Genomic DNA, 23,611 nt, shown 5'->3' on the forward strand with positions numbered 1-23,611 from the left:
ATCATCTATAAAATACACAGATGACACAATGGGAGAACTAATAAGTTAGAATCTCTATATTTGCTGAAGTCTTCCAAGGAATAGAATGTTTAAATAATTTAACTTCTAAATGTATACCTTCTATGGAATAAAGTATCAAAATTACATATATTTTTAAAGACATTTAAGGAATTTTCATTTTACAAGCTGACTTGATTCTGTAGGATACAGGATACTTGAGAAGGAAAAATACCATCAACAAATGGTACTGTATTAGTTCCTCTGCCCTATACAAGTCTAGTAAAGTAACAGAACCCAGAAAAATACATGGTGGGGGAAGTCCTGAACTAACAGCAGTTAATGTAAAGATGACCTATCGGACTGCAAATTAAATCTGAGTCCATACCATGACATGGCTGCTAAAGACAGATGCCACCTTAAGGCCGAGTTAACAACTACTAAAATGCCTAATATAAAAACCAGCTTGATTATACATAATCTTAAGTATAATTCAGGAACTTGTTCATTTCTAGTACAACAGGTCAGGAGGGGTATGGACCAATAAAACGGCCTTTTCCAAACTCATTTGGCCATGAAATCTAATCTCCTCATACTCAACTCTCTCTTTTCATTTGTTCTTTTTTGTAAAGAAATAACTATTAATATCTCACCAAGTATTCCAAAGCACAGATTGGGAAGCACTATTTTAGAGTTTCCAGGAGACAGCAACAAGGAGGGTGAAAGATTTGGAAGCAAGTCTCAGGAAAAATGGGCGAGTAACTGAGATAGTTTGAAGAGACGCGTTCGGAGAGACAGGACAGAAAGCTGAATTAGAGTATACCACACGTGTAAGAAGGAAAGGGCTCTGTGGGTTGCTCCAGAAAGAAGACCTGGCAGCTTCAATGCAGCATATTTCAGCTCAGTACAAAGAAAAGGAAGAACATAGGGATGAGCTCCCTCACAATGTGGGGGGAGGCTAGTCACTAAGTATATCCTGGATCTGTCTATCGGGTAGGGATGTTGGAGAGTGCATTCCTTGAGTCTATCACTGGAACAAGCTGATGTTTCTAGATGCTCAGGAAAAAAAAAAAAAGTCTATGGTCATACTATCGGGGGAAACATGTTCCCTCTGTGACATCCATCACCATTTACATTAGTGTATAAAAGCACAGAGAAGTCCTGCAATAAAGAAACCTACAGAACTTGGTTTAATGAAATGTTTTCCTAACTGACCTGACGCGGGAACACTTTTCCCCCCAGCATTACCATTCAGAAATGGCTGAGGGTTAAGGGAGAGAAAGGGGCAGAATTAGATTAGATGTCCTTTAAGGTGACTGAGGACCAGTTTGAATCTCAAGAAATTATACTTAATAACTATTAAGTTAATAATCTATTATGAATATAAAATTTATTTTTTTCAGAAGGACTAATAAAGGAAGTTGGCTCTTAATGTATATTTTGTTCTTAAAAAGAAATCAAATGCATTTAAATGAAGATTTACAAATAGAACCCAAGTTTCCAGTGAAAACCTTGTATCTAATTTGTTAAACTCACCGACTGTTGGATTTGTCTGATTGCCATGTTTCCACGCCATCTCATAGTTTAAGGCAGCATCTGTGTATGCTTGCTCTTTTTCCATAATGTACCCCATATATTCATAAGCTTTGCAGCAAGACTGAAGGAAAATGGAAGATGTATTAATAGATTAAACTTGATTTGATGGGGTGCTTAGGACTGTAGAGGTCGACCACATTAAGTCATTTAATTGGCCCATAAAACAATGTTTTTCAACCTTGGCTATGCAATCAAATCATCTATGGGACTTAATAAAAGATTCTAATCAAGCCCGACTCCCATTCCCCCCAGAGTCAGGATTTTTAGGGGACAGGCAAGGGAATGTATATTTTACATATATACATATACAGTTTTTATTACAAATAATTTCAAGTTAAAATTTACAGTGTAATGAACCCCATGAACCTCTATCTTCAACAATTAAATCACGACTAATACTGTTTTAACATCTACCTCCCCATGCTCGTCCTTCTGTATTAGCAAATAAAAAGTCCTCAGATATTGTACCATCTCATTCATAAATATTTTAGTATGCTTCTTTAAATATAAGGACTTCCTTTAAACAGAACCACAGTTTATCATACCTAAAACGTAACAACTCCTTGGTATTACCAAATATCCAGTCATTATTCAAATTCCAACTGGTCTCAATATAATTTTGTTTTGACTTTAGTTTGTTAGGATGATGAGCCAAACAAGGCCCACATGTTGTGACTGGCTAAAATGTCTCTTAATTTTCCTTTGATTTAGAGGTTTCCCTTCATTTCTCTCCAGGTCTCTTTTCTTGTGGTTAAATGTAGCAAACAAGAATTTTTATCCTTGAGTTTGTCACAGCCCAGATTTAGTTGAGTGCATCCTTGTGGTGCTTATGTAATGTATTCCCATCTCACCGATATCTGGAAATTATAATTAGATCTAGAGGTTTAAATTTGATTTCGATCTTTGGGGACAGAGGTGAAAGGACTTCAGAGGTCAGTGCCCTGCTGAGCCACATTGGAGCCTGAGGCAAAAGGAAAAATGCACAACTCTGTATACGTGTTTTTGTGATTTTTTAATTGCTAATTTTTTCCCAAACATTAATTTTTACAAATCAAACTGAAAAGCGGGGATGTTGAAATTCACATTTTAAATCTGGATATTCTCTTTATACCCAAACAAAATTTATTATTTTATTTTCCTGACTTTAATGGGAGTAAATATGTCAATAATATTTTCATTAAAATCATTACCCATTGAAAAATACATAAAAACATGGATATGGAGGCATACCTTTCCCCTTTTGTTTCTGGCTTCAAAGCATTCAGCACAGCACTGTCAGATGCTATTTATTTGCCATTTTGATTTAAAAAATATTGCACTAAATTATTTATTATAATAATTTTTATTATAATTTGTTATAATATTCTATAATAATCTTGATTAAATGCTTATTTATCTACAGTGGACTGGATGTTTAAAAAATTCATACATTGAAACCCTCACCTCCAGTGTGATGGTACTAGGAGATGGGGTCTTTGTGAGGGAATTCGGTCATGAGGATGGAGCTCTCACGAATGGGACCAGTGTCCTTATAAAAGAGACCCCAGACAGTTCTCTCACCCTCTCCTTCCACCATGTGAGGATAAAACAAAAAGTTGGTGGTCTGCAACCCAGAAGAAAGCCCTCACCAGAACTGAACCAGGCTGGCATCCTGATCTTAGACTTCCAGCCTCTAGAACTGGGAGAAATCAATTTCTGCTGTTTATAAGACACCCGGTCTATAGGACTTTGTTATAGTAGCACCAGCTGCTGAAGATAATTCCTGAGACTTAAAGTGACCTTTTAAATTCTGGACCCCAAGTGAGGGTTTGACTTGCTCACCCCAGTCCGGCCCCGTCATAGATGGCATGTTCTTCCCTCAGGAGGCACATAATATCAGATTCTCTTTTTATGATGTTAAATCCATTCATTAATTTATCAGGGATGGAAAATGGTGATTGTCTATCACTCTTCATTTATTAGCTGGAAAATATCTATCATGAGAAACATCTCCTTTTATGCTCTATTGTTGCTCAGTAGTATAGTTCACACAGAAAAGGTAGGCTAAGTGCTTAATGCCTTCCCTTTATTCGCTGGCTTCAGAAATAACAGTTCATGAGCATAGCTCAGTGGTGACCAGTTAGGTTTTTGATTTCTTTTTTTCTTTTTTGGATCTTTGTAAACTCATGGGATTTAAACTTATTTGGTGTGTTTCAATCCACTGCAGTTACTATTCTTACTGATAGTTAATGTGTTCCAACTTTGGCTAGTGTGAGTGTCTTCAAGTTGGCTCCTAAGTCCTTGACGTGACTCTAATCATCTTCGATAGCTTCCTTGCCATCTGGTATGACAAGATGGTCTAGTATCATCTTGTACATTTCTGTCCCAGATCTGGATGATCTCCATCTTTTAATTATACAATTCAAGGTTTCTAAGCTCTAGTTCCTGAATCTCATGCTTCCAATATTGACATGTCTAATCAGCCAAACTGGCGCCTCTGAAGTAGCCATCGTGTTCAACCATGCAATATATCGCTGTCAGTGTTCTGGCAAACTGAAATTCTATCTGTACTGAAACCCTAATTCCCCTGTAATCTTGCTTAATCCTAGACTAGGCATGTAAGGGTCAGCCATTTGGCAGTTTACATTTTTCTTTTTCCTTTTTTTTTTTTTTTTAATTTAAGTATAGTTGACCCACAATGTTACATTAATTTTAGGTGTACAACAGAGTGATTTAACAAGTCTATACCTTATGCTCTGCTCATCACAAGTGCAGCTACCATCTGTTATCATACAATACTATTACAATAGCACATATTCCCTATGCTGTACCTTTCGTCCCATGACTTATTCATCCCATAACTGGAAGTCTGTATCTCCCATTTCTCTTCACCCATTTTGCCCATCCCCTTACTCCCGAGCCCTCTGGCAACCATTAGTTTGTTCTTTGAATTTATGAGTATGTTTGTTGTTGTTGTTGTTTGTTTAGATTCCACATATAAGTGAAATCTATGGTATTTGTCTTTCTCTGACTTATTTCACTTAGCATAATACCCTCTAGGGTCATCCATGTTGTCACAAATGGCAAAGACTCATTCTGTTTTATGGCTGATAACATTCCATTGTATATATATGCCACATCTCCTTTATTCGTTCATCTATCAATGTACACTTGGATCACTTCTTTTTATTTTTTTTTAAAGATTTATTTATTTATTTACTTAGAGAGAGAGAGAAAACATGAGTGGGGGGAGGGGCAGAGGGCCTAGAGGGGGAGAAAAAGAGAGAGAGAGAGAGAGAAGCAGACTCCCTCAATTAGTACTTTGATTTTCTTTGGGTAAATATCCAGTAGTGGAATTATTGGATCATATGGTATTTCTACTTTTAATTTTTTTGGGAACGTCCATAAAACGTTTTCCATAGTGGCTGCACCAGTACACATTCCCACCAAAAAAAAAAAAGGAAAAAGAAAAATGTAAACTGCCAGATGGCTGACCCTTACGTGCCTAGTCTAGGATTAAGCAAGATTACAGGGGAATTAGGGTTTCAGTACAGACAGAATTTCAGTTTTCCATAGTGGCTGCACCAATACACATTCCCACCATCACATTCCCACAAGAGTTTCCTTACCTCCACATACTCGCCAACACTTGTTATTTTTTGTCTTTTCGATTCTAGCCGTTGTGACAAGTATAAAGTAATATTTCATCATGGTTTTGATTTGCATTTCCCTGATGGTTAGTGATGTTGAGCATCTTTTCATGTGTCCATTGTGGCCATCTGTATGTCTTCTTTGGAAAAAATGTCTATTCAGGTCCTCTGCCCATTTTTAAATTGGATTATTTGGGGGTTTTTTGGTGTTGAGTTGTACAACTTGTCTGTATCTTTGGATAGTAATCTCTTACCAAATATATCATTGCAATTATCTTCTCCCACGTATAGATTGCCTTTTTGTTTTGTTGATGGTTTCCTTCTCTGTGCAGAAGCTTTTTATTTTGCTGTAATCCCAACAGTTTATTTTTGCTTTGTTTCCCCTGCCTGAGGGGTCTGGGAGTTTAGATTTTTGAAAACCTATTAATGAGAATCTGTTTTTCAAGCACAATTTAACTTAAAATTAGATGTACAGACTCTAAATTGATAAATGGCTTGATGTTTTAGGTTTTTAAAGTTCCTAAGAAAATAACTTAATAGCATTAGATGATCATAACTCTTTAAAAAACAAATGATCCACTTTGTAATCTAATATGCTGAAAATAAAACAGATTTACTATGATTAAAATGTTGAAGTAATTGCTATGAATCTGTAAAGATAAATATCCTCAAGTTTCTAAGTTAAGTACAATTATTTTTCAACAAATACTAACAAATTCTTAACTTAAAAAATGATAAAATAAAACCTTCTTTTTTTGTGACTAAACACCAAAATGCACTGTTACTAAAAGGCCTTGGATTTCCACAGACTTTAAGATTTTCAATTTCATACCTAAAGATAAGGACTTTTTAATAAACAAATTAAATGCTGAAAAGACTTTTACCCACAAAATGTATTATGCATAGTGGATTCTAATAATGTGAAAACAACATGCAGCTGCGGTAAATTCATCTAGAGTATTTCTTAATAGGAGGGACAGACGTCCGCAATTAACGTTCTTCTGCAATTTTCATTAGGTCTGGGATGAGCTCGATAATCACAGGCAAATGCTTGACATTCCATAAACACTCTCTATAAGTGGGGCATACCACAGCTGAAACTTGAAACTGCATAAATCTATCTTTATTTTCAAGAGCAAATGGCTTCTTTCTTCTTATTAATGTTTATTCCCTGATTGTGGTAAGAATAAACATTTAATTTTCAAAAAACACACAAGAACCCTTAGAAATGGACCATCATTCTATAATAACCTATTACAGAAAACTTTTACATCGAAGGTTAACAGTAATTTTTTACTCTTCGGTCACCTACCTTATTATGACGCAGGCACCGTTTCAGCAGCTCTTCCGCCATGTCGTATTTTGCTGATTGAATATAAATATCGGCAAGCAGCAGCCAACCCTTCTCAAAGTCCTCAGCATCAATAGGATTCCAGTTCATTTTCGCAATCCGCTTCAGCTGGTTTCTGGCTCGTGGAGTCTGTTTCAAGATCATATAAGCTGTTGCCATTCCCAGAAGTGCTGGAATATGATCCTTCTGTAAGAACGCAAAACTTCAGACCCCCAGATCCACAAACACAGATGTCCTATGTTTAAAAGGAAACATGGCAAGTAGCAAGGGCCTGTGGACTCCGTATCTGGCTCCTCATAGATAACTGTGATATGGTCATTCTTTAATGCACCAAGTAACCTCAAGCTACCATGAAGAAACTTGGTCAGGCACCACGTGGTCAAAATAATCCAATAAATACGCAGATGCCATAACCACACGATTCAGACAATTAGGGCGACTTGATCTTTAATGGGACTGACTAGCTATTATGGTTTTATATAGAAACAGAAAAAAACAAAATTCTATTTCAATATAATCCTAACTGGAACATTTGTGTTTCAGATTCAGCATTTTGGCTTCTTAGTTCTTTCACTTGTAAAACAAGAATGAGATTGATTTACCTGCAAATGATATTCCTTACCTATACGAACTTGTACTGACTTATCTATATTGACTTTTTATCAAAACTGACTTCTCTTGCTCCTTTTCCCTTCCTACTTGTTTTATTCAAAAGCTTTTTCACTCAATAAAGTTTGACCAATGAAATGTTATAAACAAGGCATGCGATTAATTAATCACTTGGAAATTATGAAATTCATGCCTTAAAATACTTGTAGACTTAGAGTGTAGCTTCTTCATAGTGTCTGTAAAACACAATGTTCTTTTAGAGGGAGTTCAGTGTCAGGAAATGTCACTCTGTGAAACCAACAAACTAATAAGAATTGGTATAAAATGGAAGCTATTGGTAATCTACCCAGGAAACCAAATTACCTAAGCAATATGTGTATATCCCTGATAAAACAAGGGTGGCTTCTTATATTTCAGCAGAGGGACTGTGATGTTTTTATAAAGGGGAAAGCTTCAGGTTAAAATACAAATAAAGGATGAGCAACTGTGATATAGAAATTATAATATCAAGACTATAATAAAGGTGCACGGTGAGATAGAAAGTTTGGGTAACCAATAAGGAACACTGCAAAAGGAGAATAGAGCAGTTTGTTCATTGTCCAACACTGACCATGGTTGGAAGTCAGAAAAAACCCTGGAATAGGGAAGGACAATTCCTTAGAGCTTGATGAAAATAATTTTTCAGAAGATAAAACTTCTTTGGTTGTAATTCTATGCCTACCCACAAACTTCCAGTATGTGATTTGTCCTTCTAATTAAGGAATGGCAAAAAGGTTTGAGTGCCAAATCCAGCCAACTGGTAGTAGGTTTCGGAGACACGAGGGGTATATCATCCATTTATTGAGGACCCCTACCCCCTGCCTCCTCCTGTAGAAAGGAAAGAAAGTAGAGGCCTGCTCTGAATTTGTCAGCCAGGTCCTAGAACATTCCAAGCCAAGAAGGGTCCTGTAAACATGTCCAGATCTAGTCACATGCTAAAAATATCCCACACTATACATTTAAAAATAAGCTCTCTGATTTTAAAATCCCACACCCTGAGTTTGAGTAGAATTAATCAATACCTCACAGCTTGATCACTACTGAATGAACTCAAGAATAGTTTCTAAAAGTACAAACCTGAGTTCCAACCCCTGCATTAGACCTGCGTGTCTTTTCTGGTGCAGACATCCTAAGGTGTTCAGCTGGCTTTCCTCTGTCTTTCTCAGTCACTCTGAGCTGCAACAACTTTAGATCACAGAGGACAATACAGCCGTGTTATAAACAACACACCCTTCAGGTTCAAGGTGACAGGATGAAAGCAGGTGGAAACATTTTGCTTGGGTTTAAGGTATCTTGCACTGCTTCCTCCCCTGACTTCCTATCACGTAACTCTTTTTCAATCAATCTGAACGCCACATAGTGTCGTGAATAGACAGGATGCTTCCCTGCCTGCCTGCTTTTGTTCATATTTTCCCCTGCCTCTAGAATGTATCTTCTCCATCTCTGCCTGTGGAAATGCAATTTATCGTGGTTCTTCTTAAATCATAGTTCTCCACGAAAGGGCCTCCCCACTCTTCCTAATATTGTTTCCTACAGCACTTTTACCTGCAGCTCTAGAACAGAATGTAATAGATTTTGGTTTGTACACAGTCAGTATGCTTTGCCTCATCTTCCCTGGATTGTGATACACTTGACAGAAGAGACTGTCCTTGGTTTATCTTTATGATTCCCCCACTGTCCTTAGCACCCACTGGCTGCTTAACGAATATTCATTATATTTAATACATGCAGCTTATGAGTTAAAAGGAAAAAATGCAAGATAAAACTCATTGTTTCTGAAACTTCATGCATCAGTCTTTGGCTGGTATGGTCAGCAGACAGATTTGAGGGTAGCATATTACTAATCACATATGTAAGAATGGTAAAAAATAATGCAGTCTCACCAACACAAGAAACCGGTATTTCTAGGAAATAGCCACAATGTCACTCACAGCTTTTGGTGTTCTCTCAAACATCACACTTTAAACTCTCTCTCCTACTTCGGGTCTCCATTTGCCAGCCACTGTCATCCGTCCGCTGCCCCGTGGCCTGCCCCCTGAGAAGATTACTTCACGGGCAGCAGACGGGCCCTGCTCTAGGATGTCGGTGCTGCGGGAGCTACCCGCTGTTTAGTTCCAAGGTGGCTTACAGTGCTCATAAAATGCCGTCTAGGATACGTGTTCCGAAATGGCAACAGGAGCTGCAGGTTCCCCAAAGCTCTCCCGGGTCCCAGGAGGCAGGAGGAAGGGGCCCCGGTAGGGAGTTTTTAGTAGCCTACTGCCACCACTATGACCACTGAACCGCAAGGAAACACAGCAAAGTTCTGTATATCCTCTGAGAGACACAAATTTTGAGTTTTTGGTGGCCTACAACACTGCTGAGTGGAAGAACACGAAATCCAGTGAGTATGCTCAGACCTAGCTATCGCCCACTGCTCACCGAGTGGGCACCTAGAACCCCTTCCTTAATATCAAGCCATTGGAGAAATACAGCACTATGTGAGGGAAGGAAAATCAGAGCGCCCAGAGAGTGAGAAGGTGGATCAGAGTGAGTTGGAAAGAGAAGAAAGCCTCTGCTCTAATTATTATTATTGTTGTTACTACTATTATTATTGCAGGGGGTTATTTCAGTGTTGCTAAAAAACACCACCATTATTCGCATGACTGAATTATAAGCTGTCAGTACTGATCCCATTTAGCCTTAGAGCTGGAAACATTTCAAGTTTGCCGAAGTGAAAAAGGTGAGCTATCAATGCAGCCAGGTGTTTATTTTCACTTAGTCACTTAAGCGAAACAACACAGAAATTCTCCAGACAATAAAGCCATTCCTTTGAGAGTTAATTTATGCCCTTTTGAAGAAGAATTTTCCTTTCTCTAGAAGTTACCATTCTAATAGAAAAAATATATCAACACATCAAAATAGTAACAAAATACTATCTTCTAGAAACGAAGGTACATTATGTAGAATTATGCCAAGGTATAGAGACAATTTTTACTTGTAATTAAGTCAATCTTCAGAAAATACACAGCTCATCACAATACATATTTCTATACTGCCAAGGAAAGAGAATATAAAGCTGAAAAACAAAATCTACTGACCTCAGATGTTGCTATCTTGGTGAAGGTATTCAATGCTTGCTCAACGTTAGACTTCTGTTTGGTAGCGACCAGGCAATAGTTTTCCAGGATGCGAAGCTGTATGTGACCCTGAATGGTCTGAGGTTTTAGTTCTTTAAGGAGTTTTTCTGCTGTTCTCACTGCTAACTGCACAGACTCTTGCTTTTCAGTTGAATTACTGTATACAATTAAAAATAAATCTCTTATGTCTATGACTCATGAAGTAAAATTCATTGAGATTAGACCGAGCCCCAGGGTACACTGGTTTCTTTTCTGTCACTAATTTGAAGTAATCCTTTTGCAGAATATCACTCATTCTCTTCTAATACAAAGTGAACCACAGTTGTAATGCATTACATTTAAACAAAATTAATACAGCTTTAATAAAACACCATTAAACATTTACTCACTTTAGACTGAAGACAAAAATTGGACAGTATCTACATGTGGTAAGTGTGTTCATTTCTGCTAACATAAAACTAGAATTCAGGATAAGTAGAATCATATAATTATCAAGTAGTAGATCTACTCAGAAAATGAAAGAAAGGAGGGAGTAAAAACTGACCTTGCTAAAGCACCTACTATGTGCCAAGCACTGCAATATTTTTAGCTGCCTATCCGACTCTCAGAAGAGAAGCTATGTATCTGGGGTGCCTGGGTGGCTCAGACAGTTAAGCATCTGCCTTCAGCTCAAGTCCCGGTATCATCCACTCCTTGCTCAGCAGGGAGCCTGCTTCTCGCTCTGCCCCTCCCCCTGACCCTGCTCCTGTGTTCTCTCTCTCAAATAAATAAAATCTTAAAAAAAAAAGAAACTATGTATCTGTCAAAAGGTTGTAAATTTCAAGTGCAATGACAATTCCAATATGTAGTATCAATTTTCTTATTTTTTTTGTTTAAATATATAAATCAATTAATAAAAGGAGACTAAATTCTCAATCACTAAAGCTACTGGTCTTTTTCTTAGGCTTTAGGCTTTATCTTCTCTAAAACATTTCACACTGTTTGGTACCTTCTTCAAAGTTCCCCTCCTTCGCCTTTTGTAACATTACACAGTTCTGGGTCTCTTTCTACCACATTGATTGCCCTTTTCTGACCTCCCTTTCCCCTCCAATCGCCTTAAATGTCAGCATGCCCAAAATTTAGTTCTCAAACGTCTGTCACTGCATTCTATTTGCAAAGAGGCCATTCACTGGGTTCCAACTATCTACTCTGAGGATCCGTCCCCCAAACCTGTATCTCCAGCTGTGACCTCCCTCTTGTTTTGTTGTTTTGTATTTTCAACTATTTGCTAGAGATTTCCAGGGGGACAGCCTACAGTTGCACAACAGTACGTTACCTTAACCTTTCTAACACAAACAAACATGCCTCTCCCTTGCTCTAAAACTTTCAATGGTCTCTATAATCTAAGCCTTCAAATCTGTCATTAAAACCTCTCAGCAGTCTGGTTCTAATTTTCTCTCACTCCTCTGTTCATCTTCCCCCGACTGCTTGGCGGCACTGCTAGGATTTCTATGAATTCCTGTAACACTTAATATCCATTTTGCCCATTTCTGTTTTGTCAGAGACTGGTTTCAGATATTGCCTTGCCTCCTAGATAAATTACTATGCTCCTGAAGGCAGAAACTACCTTATATACCCTATACATTTACATCTTTACATACCCCCTATCATGCTTTGCCCAATTCTGGGAACAGCAACAAACATAGGTTGATAGCAATAACACCATTTATCTGCAGTGCACTACAGGGGCTCCCAGCAGGGGCTTCGCGGTAACAGAGAAATTAATCCACATCTTGCCCCCACCCTTGACTACTACATTAGGTTAACTCTGAGCTTAGTTCACAATGCTGTTGCAGGGAGCAAATAAGACAATGCATATGAAGTATGAAGTGCAGGGTATGGCAAAGAACTACCATTTGCTAAGGGGTTACTATTATTGTGTGGATAACTTTTGCTAACATAATCACATTCTACAATTTACCCTGTTCTCAACAGAGTAACTAGGGGAGCGTCTTCATAACATGCTTCTGATTTCGGAAACCTCCTAAAAGCATTTCATACTTGTTTCAGAGAACAGCTATTCTAGCTATGATTTTTTTTTTTAATTTTAATTTTTTTTAACTATGATTTTTTTCATCTGACCTTTCATTAGTGCTGTCCTAGAATTGAGCCCTCTTTTAGAAGGTATCCTTGCCGATTATCCCTAGTGTTTCCAGAAAAGGGATAATTTGTCAAACGATAACTCACCCCAGGTCTCCATCCAGATTTTCAAATACTTCACCTCCAACAGTTTCATTATCTGGATTCAGACAGATTTCTATCATATTATAAAGGGCATTTTGGCCCCAGTCACTGTCCTTCCGAGCTTTATTAAAATGTCGAAGGGCATCATTTGGTTCTCCAGTATACCTTGTTAGATGTTTAAAAAAAAAAAATCACTTATTTCAATTGTTGACTACAAACTTTAAGTCATTTATAATCTCTTTGGTAAATAAAATTATTAACATTTTTTAAAATGTAGATCTATCTTAAGACAAGGAAATTTATTCTACTTTATTCACAATGAGAAAAAATCTATTACATAGGATTTATTCATCAACAGATTTACCAAAGATATAGTCCTTTACAGTATTGAAATCCTGGCTCCAATTTTGCTCTGGAGTTACGTTTTTCAGCCATTAAGAAAAATCTTGGAACATCCTCAAGTTTTCCACATCGTCTCAGGAAATCAATTAAACGAGATAATGTCATATAATTATCTAGAAACAAAGAATATTTTGGATATAGACAACATTTTTTACCTCTTGTTTTGACAGTTATAATCCTACTTCATTCAAGTATAGTTTACTTCAAATGAAGTAGAATTTAAATACAATCAAAAGGAATGCGTTAGGGGTTATAAATCCCTAAAGAGACTGTAAGGGCAACTGGATAAGGGTTTGGTTGGTCTGGACAGTGAAAGAAGCTAATCTATAAAATACAATCCAATCTATAAAAATGTACATTTGTTGTAACTTAATTTTCAACTGTTCCTGGGAACAAAACCTAGAAACAGTCTCTGCATCGGTCATCTAAACTCTAACTGTAAAATTCAGGAGCGTTGATGAGATTGCACAGGCTGAGTCTATCTCTGACGTCCTTATTCACTGCAGCTAGGAAGGGGGTGAGGAACACTACCTTTTGATTATAATGTTTGGGGTAGGCAATTAGAAATTTTACTCCAGACTTCCCTTAATATGCGTATGTGACTAATGTACTAGATGCTAGCTTACCATAATATAACTGTAATAAATTAGTCCCAGTATTTTTTTTTTTAAAAGATTTTATTTATTTGACACAGAGAGAGACACAGCGAGAGAGGGAACACAAGCAGGGGGAGTGGGAGAGGGAGAAGCAGGCTTCCCGCTGAGCAGGGAGCCCGATGCGGGGCTCCATCCCAGGACTCTGGGATCATGATCTGAGCTGAAGGCAGACGCTTAATGACTGAGCCACCCAGGTGCCCCTAGTCCCAGTATTTTAATTCTATTTTATCTTCTCCTAAGAAAAAAGAATTAATTTAGTTCTTTGGTGTCAGGTATAATTTCCTGGCAGTTTCCTAGAAAGCCTTCTTCTCCCAACTCTATCTAGTTCTTTTGCATCACTAAAATACTAAGTTTTGAGAAAAAATTAATATTTTTAAGATTGTAAAAATAATGCAGACACTTTAGAAAATTTGGAAAAACAAAGAAAAAGAGAAGTATAAAGAAGAAAAAAAAATCACTCATATTCCCACCAGCTGAAGATTACCACATTTTGGTACGTTTCCTTTCATATAGTTATGAGTGAAAATCATCCTATCGATCTTTAAAACATATCTCTTTGCTTATATATATACAAAGTTGAAGTCACACTTTGGGTTTTAATTTTGGCTCAACACTGGTACAGTAAACGTTTCCCAAATGTCAATAAATGGTCTTCAAAAACATGAGTTAAATGGCTGCATAACAGTCTATTATATTGATGGCTCACATTTTATTTCTCTGTAGTTGTCCTTTGTAGATAATTTGGGCTCTCAAGTTTCAGTTAGCACAGGACTCATAATAGGGGATTTGCAAAAATTCTCATTATATAAGCTATGCTGATCTTGTTTGTAGGGTTAGAATTAAAACACACAAACAAAAACTTTTTAAGCAATTTATCTTTGATTTTATGTTCTAAGAGAAAATATCATATGATCCAGCAAGTCCACTTCTGGGTATATATTCAAAAGAACTGAAAGCAGGGAATCAAGCAAATATCTGTGCACCAGTATCTACAGCAGCATTACTCACAGTAGCCAAAAGTAGAAACAACCCCGAGTTCATCATCAGATGAATGAATAAATAAAAATGTGGTGTATATATACACAGCGGGATATTATTTGGCCTTAAAAAGGAAGGGAATTCTGACACATGCTACAACACGAATGAACCTTGAAAACATTCTACTAAGTGAAATAAGCCAGGCACAAAAGGACAAATACCATATGGTTCCACTTTATATAAAGTATCTATAGGAGTCAAATTCATAGACAGGTAGAATGGTGGTTGCCAGGGGATGGGGAGAGAGGAGGGGGGGGTTATTGTTTAACAGGTACAGAATGTTAGCTTGGAATGATGAAAAAATTCTGAAGATAAATAATGGTGATGGTTACAAAAATAATTTGAACGTACTTAATGTCCTTTAACTGTACACTTAAAAATGGCTAAAATGGTAAATTTTATGTTATGTATTTTATGTTATCGCAATAAAAAATATTTAAAAAAAGAACTTCTGTAGGCTTTGTATCTACTCTATTGTATGATGTCAAGATAATCCAGGTTATGATGACAACATCATCATTCATCTTCCTTGACCTATAAACTTGGGTATCAAAATTTTGTTCTTCCTGCCTCCTGGCATCACTAAAAAGCAGAGGATGATAAGACTATAGCTTCAGAAAGAGAGGATTCAAATATCGGTCTTGTATTTTAGCTATGCAAATTCAAGCAAATTATTCAAATTCTCTGAGTCAAGAAATACTTATTTTCTTAAAAGAGGATTATAATCTTGACCCTCAAAATGTCATTGAGACCAAATAAAATAAGGTCATGAAAGAGCTTTAAAAATACAATGGTCATTAGGAATATTTACAACTCCAAAAGTTTTGATAGGACCTAGGGATAACTACCTAGAATAAAGTCACAGAATATAGAAGCTGTATTGGATTAGGCAGGACATAAAGGTTAAAATTTCAGGCTAAAGTTTTTTTTGTATGATATTGCTAATATCATCTAAAGTCAACCTTGGGAGGCCAGGTAATAATTATCACCTTCTAATATTACTGAAATGTATTATTAGTTTAAATTATAATTACCACTGGTAGATTAAATTACATTAACTTGTCTCTTAGTTAACCATGAAATTTGACAGCAGGCAAATTTCTGTACTTAAGGAATCCATTGAAAACTGAAATGTATTACATTCTAAAAAAACATAGCCCATACTTACTGATGGATAGTGAGAAAATATCAAAATACAGTGTGATGTGATGCAGCAGGAATAAAGTGCGAGGGAATTACAACGCATGGAATTCTTCACCTTTGCCTGGGGGAGGCAGGAGGTTTCGCACAGAATCAGACTTGTGGGCAGCCTGAAGGCTAAGAGGAGGATCTTGCCAGACAGACAAAGACATTCCAAGAGGCAGATGGTGTGTGCAGGGACAGAGCAGCAGAGCCCAGGGAGTGCTGCTAAGTCCAAGGTTACTAGATATTAAAGTGGAGGAAGAGGGCTGAGAAATACAAATGGACCAATAATTTAGGGCCATCTTATTTTCAAAATAATGCTATGATTTTAGACTCTACCCTGGAGAGCCATCCTAATTTTTTAAGCAAAGGACTAGCTTCTGATTTATAAAAGTGATATGACAGTCCTATGAAGGTGTGGGGCAGCAAGAAACGAGAGGCTGGAAGGTGAGTGGGGGACTGCACCGGGCTGGGTCCGAGGGGATAGCGGCCCTAATTTGAGCCAGGGGCTAGGACGGGTGGCCTGCGTGTGACAGCAGGCTCTTCAGCACAGAGAACTGATGGGACTTGTTCAGCAGTTAATGTCGGGGAGGGAAAACCCAGGATGATGTGGAGATTTTGAGAGAGAAGAAGTGTCACCTGTCAAGAGAAGAGTAATTCTATCTATAAGAAGGATTCTCTACTAGCTAGGTTAAGTCAAATTAGACAGTACATTTCTGAAGTAAGCTAAAATACAGCATTAACTTAAGGTATAACATGTGCTGCTAAGGATGACCTATAATTCATGCAGAAAGTATAGATACATAATTCTGATAAAACAGATCTGTGAATGGAGTCCTATTAGGAATAAAGCATAGACTACATAAAATATGACATAGACAACGACAATCTTCTTAACATTTTGTATTTTTAAATGACTAGGTATTTGAGTCATTCATTGATCCATGCAACCAATTAACATTTCTTCTGCACCATCTTACATGTCAGGCAATGTGTCTGACGCCAGGGATGTAAGATGGGTATGACATGATCCCTGCAAACATGAGGAGTTTGCAGTCTCATGGAGAAGACAAATGTATGCATACATATTTTCAGAAAAACGCTAGAAGAGATAAAGAGGTATGGATGAAGTTTCCAGGATTGGGGTGATCAACTCCTCCCAGGTGGTTGACTTTCTTTTAGGATCAGAAGTCCTGCATTGTCCAGGAGATCCCCCAGTCTCAGGCAAATTGAGGCATCACATAAGGCATCTTAAAACGTCGTAGGTGATGGCAGTAAGACCTAGGCTTTTGTTTTTGGCAAGGGATGAGTAGATTTTAGATTATGTGTTGGGAAAGACAGAGAAGAAGAAAGAAGGCAAAGTACACTATAGGCAAAAGGAAAAAGAAACACGCAAAGATTGGGAGGTGTGGATGTATGTCATTTGATACTTGATATTTCTGGAGTACAAGATCCTTACACTGATAAACTTACAAATAATTTACTTCGTATTTGTTTATAAACAGTCCAAAGTTTCCAGTCGACTAAGCCAATTTGACTATTATTTATTTTAAAAGAATGCTGATGCTAAGTTACCTGGCTGAGACGAAATTCACACAACAGATGAGGGCTTCTTCAAATCTTCCATGTGAACACACACTAGTGTCATCAATGGCTTAAAAGATTTGCAAGGGCGGAGGTGTGTTTTTAAAGAAGCCAGGTTGGATTATTCTCTCAGGGGGAAGTGCTACAATATGCGAACAGCTTAAGACAGAATGTAAATAGTATGTACATCCCCTTAAGAGACAATTCACAGAAGAAGAAAAGGACACAACTGAGTCTGGAACCCAGGAGAGGAACGCATGAGAAAAATAATTGAGGCTTAAAGAAAGCAAGAATCCACTTTGGGCAACTGGGCGGGTAGGACAGGCCTGTATTTTGGAGTCCTAGAGAGTAGAAGAGGTAAGGTGCTGATGTAAAGAACACGGAGCAGAAGCTGGGACCAACGAGGCCAAGAAACAACCGCATGGCTTGAGGCAATCCAGAGGTGGGCGAACATTTAAAAAGACAATGAAAATAATACAAAGAAAAATGCTGATATTACTATAAAGACAGATAGGACTTTTTTCCTTTCAATCTTGACCCTAGCTAGGGGTACTTTATTCGTAAGCATAAAGTGTTGTTCTCAAATACAAACTTTTTTACAGGTATAAACGTTAGTAAGTACAACACGGAGAGTCGCCCTACTTGAAGGAGAGCCGCCCGTGTGTCCGCGCCGCCCCGACCAGGCAGCTCTGACTGCCCCGATCCTCCCGCCACGAAGGCGTCAGGGTTTACAAGAACTGCATGACAGCTCTGGGGCTCCTCTGGGACTTCAAATTCTCCTTGGTAAAAACATAAGTCACGCACATTACTGTTTCTACCTTCCTTTCCTGTCTCCCCCTCCTTCCCCTCGCTCCTTTCCTTTGCTCCTTCCACTCTCCTTTCTAGTCAATATTCACTGAGCACCGAGCCAGCCAGATACGGTTCTAAACCCTGGAAACACAGCAACGAAGACAAACTTCGTGGCCACTTGATGCTTATGTTCAGTGATTTATAATTTTTGTTTTGTTTCGTTTTACAAGGGTGATATAAAACACCAAAACGCAAGACAGAAAGACGGAGAGCAGAGAGGCGCCGTGATGCAGGACGGCCGCGCAGGGGCGCTCGGAAGTGGCACTCTGGCGCCTCACCCTGGAAGAACGGAGTAGCCGCCGCCGGGCTGTTTGGGAGAAGCGGATTTCAGGAAGGGGGAGGGCAGCTCTGAAGTCTCTGGGCACTAACCTGCTCGGACTGCGGCCTACCTAATATCTCCTATCCCTTTCTTCCTCACTACCAGAATTCTGACTTTATACAACGTGGCACTGGGTTCAGGTAAAGGATGACACTTCCCACCATCTTTGGCAGCCATGGAGGTGCTTTTAGAAAGGAGTTTTTTAAAGAAAAAAAAAAAAGATGGTTCACTGGGGAGCTATGCCTTTTGGCCTCTATCCCAGCCTTCCTTCCCCATCCAGGCCCTGGAACATTGAGGCTAGAGTTGCAGTCGTCCTGGACCGTGAGGTGATCCTCGGAACGGAAGTTAGGCTGGTGACGACTGAAGAAAAAGGCAGAGGACTCAGGCGTCCTGATGATACTGTGGAACCTCCGTGCTACTCCCTACATAACCTACTTTTAAATTTCTTTCACATAAGAGAAAGACAAAAAGCCATAATTATTTAGGCCACTGGAATTTCAAGGCGGGGAGGCTCTGCTACTTTCAGCTGAAAGCATTTCTAAACTGTCCAGAGGCAAGGAACAGAAACGGGTGCATTACGACAATGGAGCAGTAATAATCGACAGGAGAGCTGTCCCCCGATGATGGGCGGCTGAGCCCCGGTGGCAGCAGCAGCACAGGAGGTAAAAGGTGATGGGATCCCAGACAGACCCTGAAGGTAGAGCTAAGAGGGATCTGCTGACAGGCGGCATGTGGTACAGACAAAGATGAGCCAAAGGCCACTGTAAGAATTAGGGCCTGACAAAGTGGGTAAATAGTGCTGCTATTTACTGAGGTGAGAAATGGAGAAGGAGCGGATTTGAAGGGACAGAAAGATCAACCGTTCTCCGTGGGCATGTTAAGCTGGAGATCCTCCAGGACAGCTAAGTGGGAACGTAAACAGACGGTGGTGTGTGTGAGGCAGGACGGGAGATGCACATCTGCAAGACAGCAGCACGCACACAGGACGTAAAGCCACGGGCCTGCATGAAGTCACCCAGCGGGCTGAATGTATAAAAAAAGAGAAAAAGTTCAAGAGCCAAGGTCTAGAACGTTCTGAGATTTACAGGTCATAAAGAGAAAACAGATCGAGCAAAGGGGTGGGGCAGCAGAAAGCAGAAACCCAGGGAAGCCTAGCACCCCGGCAGACAAGTGGAGAAAGTCCTTCCTGAGGGCGGGGAGAAGCTGTGCTAATAAGCACGACGGCAGGCCGAGCAGGCGGACAGCTGAGACCTGAACGTGGGCCTGGCAGCACGGAAGCGGCTGGCTGCCCTGCAGGGGCAGCTTCCCTGGACTGCAGGAGCGGAGCAGACTGAGGGGACGCAGCTTCGAGGCAATTTGCTAGAAAGGGAGATGGAAGAATGGAGCCATCATTGGGAGGAGGGTTAAGAATTGGTTTTTATTTATTAATGTATTTAGCATGTTTGTGTGCGGACAGGGGAAACGATGGTGGTGCAGGAGAGAGAGGTGTCAGGAGAGAAGCACTCTAGGAGGTGAGGGGTGGCGTCCCGAGTCCACGGGGAGATGATGGCACACCTGGGGAGGGCAATGGCTGGGAGCAGGCAGACTTCGTGACAGGTGGATGCAGACATTCTCTTTCAGTTGCTCATATTTTCCTACTCAAGTAGGAGGCAACATTTTTAGCTGAGGACAAGGAAGGGGCAGAGTGGACTGGAGGTTTGAGGAGGGAGGAGAAAGTGTAAAAAGTACTTAGAGGGAGCGAAATCATTAGAGAAATACAGCAGGACGGCCAGGCAGCATCTGAGGGCCCACTGGGGTCTGTGGTCATCACTTAAGGCGAGGCCAGTCCATGCTGTTGCATTTTCCTTATAGCTATTTCTGCTGCTCAAGGGCAAGTGTGGACTAAGTAGACAGCTGGATTCAACCGAGGTTTCCATAATAGACAAAAAGAGGCCATTATGCATTAGAAAAAAACATAATCAGTGGATATTTACCTGGTTTGCGTTCTAAAAGCTGCTGTAAATGAAACACTGCTTGTTCATAGTCCTGTTTTCTGAACATGAGGTCTGCCATCATCTGTAAAGGTAAAAGTCGGTTCTAAAAATGTTGCCATTATGTTTTAGAAAGCACATCTTTCCTATCAAATAGATTTAGGGCTATGCAAACACATACAAAAAACACGAGGGGGGCAAAGATTATAAAAAGGAGCCATTTAAAATTCAAGTATACCTTAAGCAAATTAGCACTGATATCAGCCTAACAGAAGATAATTAAGGATGTGAAACAGATCGCTCTGTTCACAAAACTTTATTTTTAGCAGAAAATATGTTCCAAGTAGTTATTTTAAAAACAGAAATTTGAAGGGAATTGCACACTCTATGTGTTATCATTGAAAAGATGCCTCCCTGGACTTGGCTAAAATGACGGGAAGATTTAAAAAAAACCAAAACACTCTTAAACCCTCAATATTTCAAAAGAATTTAAAATGAGCAAAATCTACTGAGCCTTTCTTATTGTGTGTTTTAAAAGGGATACTTTTTATATTTCTTTTTAGTTATAACTTTCAGTGAACCTCACGCACTGTCATCTATGCAGCTGTTTGAAAGCTAATGAATACCTCAACCCAGGCAAAAATGAGAAAGCAAAAGCAAAACTCTGAAACACACCATCTTAGAATGATATATGAAGTTTTCCTCTGAAACTCCAAAGTCCCACAGAAACTTTAAATGAGTCCAGCATGTCTGGGTAAGTACTTAAGGCTTAGTCTTTAGCAAGTTATAGCTTTATCATATGAACTCCTCCTGACCAAGTATCCTCTTCGGCATAAAGAAAAATTAACTACGCCCGCCAGGGCAAGTAAAGATCTGATCAGGTTTACCATTCTTATAAAACAAAAAGACTCTTGGTCTTTACTGGTAAAATGAACTAATAATGTTAAAAATATTATTTCTTCCAAAAGCCAACATGAGCTAGGTCTCTCTAGTATTAGTTTTATCTGGTAAAACTGAAAACTTCCCCATGGAATATAAAACACAACGGCCCTGATGGCACTGAAGTCTCGTGGACTGACCATGGTGGCAGCCTCACTGTCCTGGTCACTCTGGAGAAGGAGGGTACAGTGCCGCAGGCAGGCATCGGGGTCATCCTGTGCCAGGTATAATCGTGCCAGCTCCAACAGTATCTACAGAAAAAGCGCAACATCAGTCAGAAACTGTCTGGAATAAAACATGAGTAAGGAAAATGTCTGGACACAGATTACGCCTTAGTTGACCAGAACTGATTGCAATAAAAATGCCAAGCCTGAGAGTCAGGAAAGCTATGGGCATGTTCGGCTCTACTTTCTCTTATACTGGCAAAAAAGGGGAAAAACAGGTAGCAACTCACTTGAAAGGCAGAGAGACACAAAGCACTGTGAAAAGAACACTGGTCTTAAATCAGGGATTAGATTCTGGTCCAGGCTTCTCCACGATGGGCCTAAGTCCCTGTTACCTCTCTAAACCTGTTTTCCCATTTGAAAAATAAAAAGCTTGGAGCAGATGATTTCTAAGGTATGCTTCAGATTTCAAACCATGATTCTAACTCCCTCAGCCACCATTAAACAAGGTACCTGTTTGGTTATGCGTTAAAGGTTACTTCTGCCTTACATCTGAGTTGTATTCATTTTAAAATATTCAATTTAAAACCTTAAATTCTAACATATGGCTGTCTTTTGTTCCACACCATGAAATAAGTCAGAGAAAGACAAATACCATATGATTTCACTCATATGTGGAATTTAAGAAACAAAACAAACAAGCAAAGGGAAAAAAAAGAAGAGAAAGAGGAAAACCAAGAAAGACTCTTAACCACAGAGAACACACTGCTGGTTACCAGAGGGGAGGTGTGTGGGGGGGGATGGGTGACACAGGTGATGGGGATTAAGGAGGGCACTTGTTATGATGAGCACAGCGTGACGTATGGAAGTGCTGAATCACTGTATTGTACACTGGAAACTAATATTACACTGTATGTTAACTGGAATTTAAATTTTAAAAAAAGGAAAAAAGAAGTATTTAGCCATATATAAGTTTTTAAAAAAAATTAATCTATCAAGATCTGAAAGAGTAACAGGATTTTAATTTACATAACCAGAGACGTAAAGAAGTTTTCTATACCGGTATTATCCTTACATTATTCTCATGCTGAACCACTTGAGGTAAGAGATTCAATCTAGTCACCTTTTTTTGCATATCCAGCACCAAACAGCAATTGAAATACAGAGGTATACAACAGCAGTTTAGTAAAGTGAACTGAATCATCTAGATCCAGATATTCGAGATTGAGAAATTGTTTTAAAGTGATTATTAAAACACAGATTAATATCAACAAAACCAAAGAGCTTACAGATTTACTTTATATCACTTGTTCTATAATAACTTTAAAACTCTAACATTATTAAGGCATCATATAAGTATTTCAAAGAATTTCTAGAAACGATATTTATTTTTTAGCTTGTGTTTTTATTACATTTCTTTTTTTACAAATAAACTGGTAAGAATTTTCCATTTGGGGCAACAATGTAACAGATGACATCTGGAATAAAAGGTGGTGAAAACTGTATAAAGGTACTGACCTTATTATCTGTTTCACAATGAACAAGAGCCTCTCTATAAAACTTAATTGCTTTTTCATAGTCTCGCTGAGCAACAGAATGTTTTGCAATCCCTGCACAAATTTCAGCCGCTAAGTGTTTCTGTGCAGGAGCTGCGTCTGGCTGTTCCATCTGAACACGTTTTAGTACCCGAGCTTGTAATTCTCGAGCCTAGAAAAAAATAAGGATAAAAAAGAATTTAAAAAAGAAAGAGAAAATAAATTAAACGATTCTCAATAACTCACACATAGCATAATTGTACAGAAGATCTATTTAAGCATTACTGGCCCTCAATCTAACAAAGCCTGATCCAAAGAAAATGTCTTAATTAAGGTCTTAAACATGCGCTTGTTTGCAAATGAGCCAGCGTGCACGTATCTTTCCAACCAAAGTATAAGAACATTACTGGGTC

General features: G+C 38.8%; 1 protein-coding gene across 5 annotated transcripts in view; it reads right to left on the reverse strand.

Annotated features, from left to right (window-relative positions):
- The window catches only part of TTC21B (tetratricopeptide repeat domain 21B), an 81,602-nt gene that overhangs the window by 9,973 nt on the left and 48,018 nt on the right, over positions 1-23,611 (reverse strand). For 2 of the 5 annotated variants that reach the window (XM_078070928.1, XM_036090415.2), the window contains exons 20-27: positions 23,182-23,370; positions 21,640-21,750; positions 20,564-20,645; positions 12,925-13,075; positions 12,564-12,725; positions 10,299-10,494; positions 6,535-6,759; positions 1,534-1,654 (exon numbers count right to left, since the gene is read on the reverse strand). In XM_078070928.1, the coding sequence (XP_077927054.1) occupies positions 1,534-1,654; positions 6,535-6,759; positions 10,299-10,494; positions 12,564-12,725; positions 12,925-13,075; positions 20,564-20,645; positions 21,640-21,750; positions 23,182-23,370 (1,237 nt within the window). Of the gene's footprint in view, positions 1-1,533; positions 1,655-5,201; positions 5,619-5,650; positions 5,819-6,534; positions 6,760-10,298; positions 10,495-12,563; positions 12,726-12,924; positions 13,076-20,563; positions 20,646-21,639; positions 21,751-23,181; positions 23,371-23,611 lie in introns of those variants that run through there. The other 3 variants (XR_013447197.1, XR_013447196.1, XM_078070929.1) reach the window with 3 other exon arrangements.

The sequence above is a fragment of the Halichoerus grypus genome, chromosome 4 (genome assembly GCF_964656455.1).
Source record: "Halichoerus grypus chromosome 4, mHalGry1.hap1.1, whole genome shotgun sequence".
Lineage (NCBI taxonomy): Eukaryota > Metazoa > Chordata > Mammalia > Carnivora > Phocidae > Halichoerus > Halichoerus grypus.